The sequence below is a fragment of the Nannospalax galili genome, unplaced genomic scaffold (genome assembly GCF_000622305.1).
Source record: "Nannospalax galili isolate Female #2095 unplaced genomic scaffold, S.galili_v1.0 scaffold1812, whole genome shotgun sequence".
Taxonomy (NCBI): domain Eukaryota; kingdom Metazoa; phylum Chordata; class Mammalia; order Rodentia; family Spalacidae; genus Nannospalax; species Nannospalax galili.
In genome coordinates, this window is record NW_008331838.1 from 346,957 (window position 1) to 352,358 (window position 5,402).

The 5,402-nt window shown below is 49.2% G+C and overlaps 1 protein-coding gene across 1 annotated transcript; it reads left to right on the plus strand.

The window, feature by feature from the left end:
• Positions 1-510: 510 nt before the first annotated feature.
• LOC103729054 (histone H3.1) lies at positions 511-969 on the plus strand. The gene has a single exon (XM_008827023.1). It carries the CDS (start codon positions 513-515, stop codon positions 921-923), a length of 411 nt encoding a protein of 136 aa, XP_008825245.1. The 5' UTR covers positions 511-512; the 3' UTR covers positions 924-969.
• Positions 970-5,402: the final 4,433 nt, after the last annotated feature.

Sequence of the window (5,402 nt, forward strand, 5' to 3'; positions counted from 1 at the left end):
AGTTTTGAGACCAGGTTTCATGTATCCCAGGTTGGCCTTGAACTCACATGACTGGCTAAAGCCTTGTCTGAGTCCTATGGGACAGAGGATTCTAGAAGCTTATCAGGAACTGGGGAGAGTTCCTTCAACACTATTTTTTAGAATCCCAGAGTTCAAGAAGATTCACCCTTATCACTGTATAAAAGTGGCATGCACAGTGCTACCTTCTAGAAGGTTCTTTATGCCCTGGTCTTTGAGGCAGGGATGACTCAGTTCTACCACGTTCCACTCCAGCAGCTATCCAGACTGGCTCAGACTGTTCGCGGAACTCTGGAGACCAGGAGGACAGAAGAGAATATAAAGGGCACGCTCTAGAGGGGGGCTCTTCGTGGACCAATCAGATCGCTGAACCGGCCATCACGCTACCTCAAGGGCGACCAATGGAATTGCGGCAGGCTCTTTAAAAGGCTCGGCCGTGCGCCTCTTGCCGCATTTGGAAGAAGAGGAAGAGAAGAGGAAGACAAGCTGTGGAGATGGCGCGGACGAAGCAGACGGCCCGCAAGTCCACCGGCGGCAAGGCCCCGCGCAAGCAGCTGGCCACCAAGGCCGCCCGCAAGAGCGCGCCGGCTACCGGCGGCGGGGAGAAGCCGCACCGCTATCGGCCCGGCCCCGGGGCCCTGCGCGAGATCCGGCGCTACCAGAAGTCCACCGAGCTGCTGATTCGCAAGCTGCCGTTCCAGCGCCTGGTGCGCGAGATCGCGCAGGACTTCAAGACCGACCTGCGCTTCCAGAGGTCGGCAGTGATGGCGCTGCAGGAGGCCTGCGAGTCCTACCTGGTGGGGCTGTTCGAGGACACCAACCTGTGCGCCATCCACGCCAAGCGCGTCACCATCATGCCCAAGGACATCCAGCTGGCGCGCCGCATCCGCGGGGAGCGGGCTTAGGCCCGCCGCGCCTGTGGTCTGCCACCGATCCAAAGGCTCTTTTCAGAGCCACTCACCGGGTCTGGAAAGGGGCTGTAGCATTCGGGCCTTCTGGGCGCTTGCACCACCACCAGGCCTGTGCGTGTGTCTGCGCGTGCATGCGCATGCCACAGCACGTGTGACCATTGGAACAACTTGGAGAATCGATCTCCATCATGCAGGGTCTGGGGATCGGAACTAGGCTGGGCAGTCGGTGCCATTGCCCCCTGAGCCTCTCCTCGCCGCCTTGTTATTGAGCCTTTTAACACGTCTCTATTTGAGGCCTACGACAGCTTCCGCAGTGCAAGATCAGGTGCTGGGAAATCTGCCCTGTCCGGTTAAGGTGAAGGGTCAGCTCGTGTGGGCAGTGAGTGCAAAAGCCCCCCTGCCTCCAGGTGTGCACAGTGTGTGCTGACTGAACCGGTCTCCAGTAAGGCTAATAAGATACTTCAGCATCAGTGGTGTGCAGTCCTCCACCTTCCACAGAACTCGGCCTTGAGTGGAAGCCGAACGGTTCCGGTGTAATCATCGTCTTGGCCTTTATCTGATAAAAATCCCAGTGTAGCTGGGCATGGTGGTTCAGGCCTTCAATCCCAGCACTCCGGATGCAGAGGCAGGTAGGTCTCTAAGATCAAGGCCAGCCTGGTCTACATGGTAAGTTCCAAGATAGCTGGGGCTACAGGGAGATTTGTCTTTAAAAGACATGCATAAACACCCCACAAAGGAGTACAAGGAGTCATGTCTGTGTCTTGAGACTATGGACTGTGAACACACATGGTCATCAGTTTTTGACACATGAAGAATGTAGTGAGGGGAAAAAGATCTGTCAGATCTTGTAAGAAACCAAGACACCCTTCAATAGGTGAGTGAATAAACCATGGTACACCAGACTTGAATATTATTGATGCCAGAAACAGGAGATTTCAACCATGCCTAACACTTGGAAGGCAGAGGCAGGCGGATCTCTGTGAGATTGAGGCCAACCTGGTCTACATAGTGATTCTAGGACAGCTGGGGCTAAAAGGAGACGTCTCAAAAAGACAAAAAAAAAAAAAAAAAAAAAAAAAAAAAGTGATGTGACCTCAGATGCTCATCAGAAGAGGCTGCTTTCCTGTGATCCAGCACAGGCCACCCCCACATAGGACTGTGGAGCCTGGTGATCAGTATTTGCCTGGTGTTGAAGGGAGGGAGGATGAAGACCAGGGAACTTTTAGGGCATGACCACACTGTATGACAGTACAACAGTGGAACTGTGATAGTTTGTCCAGACCCAGCACCAAGCCTGAGCCCTCACATGGGTGTAGGTGATTTCATCCCAAGGTCACATTCTGCTCTGGTCGGGACACTACAAGAAGCAAGACATGCATAGAAACCTGTGACCCTTGCTCTCAAATCTGCTGTGAACTTAACACTTATAAAAATTCGTAAAGGTGAGGCTGGGCATGTGGCTCGGTCAGTAAAGTGCTGCTAAAGCATGAGACCATTTGGATCCCCAGATCCCACACAAAAGGCCAGTCATGTAATCCCAGTGCTGGAGACAAGAAGCCACGTGGGTTTCTTGGGGCTTGATGGCCAGTCAGCCTGGTCTACTTGGCCAATTCCAGTCTAGTTGGAGATGCTCAAAGAAACCAAAACCAAAACAAAACAAAACAAAATGATGAGAGATGGCTCATCAGTTATGAGTGTAGACTGTTCTTTCAGAGGACCAAAGTTTGGTTCTCAGCACTCAGATGGGACAGCTCACAACTGCCTGGAACTCCAGCTTCGTGGTCTCCAAGACCCTCTTCTGGCATCTGATGGCACACACATAGATACGTGGTAGACATGATAGAAGGTGATGATAAGATGATAGATAGATAGATAGATAGATAGATAGATAGATAGATGATGATGGATGGATGGATGATTGATAGATGATTGATAGATGATAGATATGATAGGAAGAGAAATGATAGATTGATGATAAATTATAGATAGTAATAAAAACATGGATAACTTCTGAGGAAAAATATCCAAGGTTGTCTTCTGACTTCCATATTCAGGAGCCTACAACATAAAAGTTAGACAGACAGACACACGTTTGCACATTTGCACATATAAAGTTAACTTTTTTCTGATTTGCAGGCCACACCAACAGGCTGCCATGCCTCATAGCGGGAGCAGTGTTACATCTGAACTGGACTCTGGTGCTCTGAAAGCGGAGTGGACCGTTTGTAGCTGGAACTGCCCATTGACTAATGCACATCTGGAAGCTTCTAGAACATTAGTGGAACAATAGAAGGAATCCTGGGACCCCCCCGCCCCCATAAGCCTCACTGACCTTCCTTCAGAGACCACAGTCAATGGCCAGTGAGCCCCACAGTTCCCGCTGCTCAGCTGCAGCCTCCCCAGAGCACACACAGCTGACCTCAGAGGGCCATCCTGTGTCTGAGATGATTCCTCCAGACCTGGGTTGGATGTCACTGCCCAGCTATGGTTGTCTCAAAGTTACATAAGATGTGGTGCCCAGAATATATTCACTATATCCCCTGCCTTATGGGGCTGAATCTGTCCCCCAACATTCCTATGGTGAAGACCTAACTTCAATCACTTCAGGATGTGACCATATTTATAGGTGGGGACTTTAAAGAGAGGTACAGGTAACTGAGATCATTAGGGTGGGCTCGAAGCCAGAGTGACACAGACACATGGAAGACCACCCTGTGAGGACATAGGTTGAAGAGAGCGACTGCAAGCCAAGGACAGATGGCTCAGGAGGAGGCAACCCTGCTGCACCCCGGCCTCTGGAGGCTTTAGGACAGGAAGAAATGAAATGTCACTAGCAACAGTGGTGATAATCTCAGCAATCAGAAGACTGAAGCAGGAGGATTGCAAGCTTGAGTCTATCCTGGGCTGCACAGTAAGACCCTGTCTTTAAAAAAAAATTGAATGTAGCTTAATCCCCTGAACAATCGTTATTATCAAAGCATGAGTAGAGCTGGGGTGTGGCTCAGTCATAGAGTGCTTGCCTGAACTAGGTCCTGGGTTCAATCCCCAGCACTGACCCCTCCCCCTCTCCCTCTTCCCTAGAGCTCATGGAAGGGCTTGTGGAATTCAAAACAAGAGAAGCTGTGGGTTTTTGCTGAATGCAGTTGGAAGCGGTGAGTCTGGAGCCCTTGGTCACTGTGGTTCTGCAGAGACCAGCCAGCCATGTACAGAAATCAGTTTAAATGAGTTCTGAGGCTTCAGTCAATTTCCAGAAGCACAGCAGGACCTAGGGTCCTCTGTGTGGCATGTGGAGGTCTGAGGCTCCTCCCTCCAGCTTCTGTAAATAGTGATACAGAACGGCTTCCAGAGAAAGAAATCTGTGTGCCTGCAAACGAGCCATGGGATGCAGTATGGGCCCTGAGCGCATCTTCTGGACCCTGTGAGTTCTGTGCTGTGTGAAGACAGCCTCAAAAACTTCTGCCTTTTCTTGGGGCCCCATCTGCCTCTCTTGGTCCAGGGAACTAGTCCCTAGTGGCCTGTGTGCCTATCTTTTTGGAAAAGTCCAAAGATATGCTCAGTCTGCTCATTTTGTTTTCTGTATTTTAGGATGCTTTGACGTCTGGGATTTGCTGGCCCTGAAAGCGTGGTCCTTTCCCTGGGCTAGCCAACACCTATACAGTGGACAGCTCGTCTAGCCGACACCTATATAGTGCACAGCTCGTCTAGCTGACGCCTATATAGTGGACAGCTCGTCTAGCCGACACCTATATAGTGGACAGCTCGTCAGGACTTTGAATTTTACAAACACGCCTATTGTTGGGCTGGAGTGACGACTCAGTGGTTAAGACTGCACGCTGCCCTTGCAAAGGACCCACATCAGGAAACCCACAACTGCCTGTAACTCCAGCTCCAGGAGCATTTGACACCTCTGGCCTCCGGAACCTGCAGTCATGCACGTACCCACACTCAGACTTAGCCACATACACATAATTAAAAATAAAAATAAATTTTAAATGCCAGGCATAGTGATGCATGCCTTTAGTTCCAATACTCAGGCAGGTGGATCTCTGTCTACATAGTGAGTTTCAGGACAGCTGGGGCTGCAGGGAGACCCTGTCTCAAAAAACCAAAAAATAAAAATAAATAAATAAATCTTAAAAAAACAAAAAACAAAAACCCTTGCTAGTTTTGTGTCATTGTGACAAATTTCAATTATATTTCTTTGGTAGATTCTGAGAAATATTGTAATATGATTTGTTTGATATTTATTCACTTCCCTTTTGTGAATTACACTTTCCTCTTGCTTTGTGGGATGCTTTTCTTAATAAGTTGTCAGAGAACTTTATACACTGAGAAGTCTTCATTTTCTAAATTAGTTCAGAAGTTAATGTATCTGCTTCTTAATCATGGCTGGTGCTTAGAAAGAATGCGGTTGTTCCCTATGTTCACATCTGCAGTATCTGCTTCAAGATTTCTGTCTCAAATAATTGTTAG

What these genes read in the sequence shown, in the direction of transcription:
- LOC103729054 (XM_008827023.1), top strand. Translation starts at nt 513, where the DNA reads ATGGCGCGGACGAAGCAGACGGCCCGCAAGTCCACCGGCGGCAAGGCC.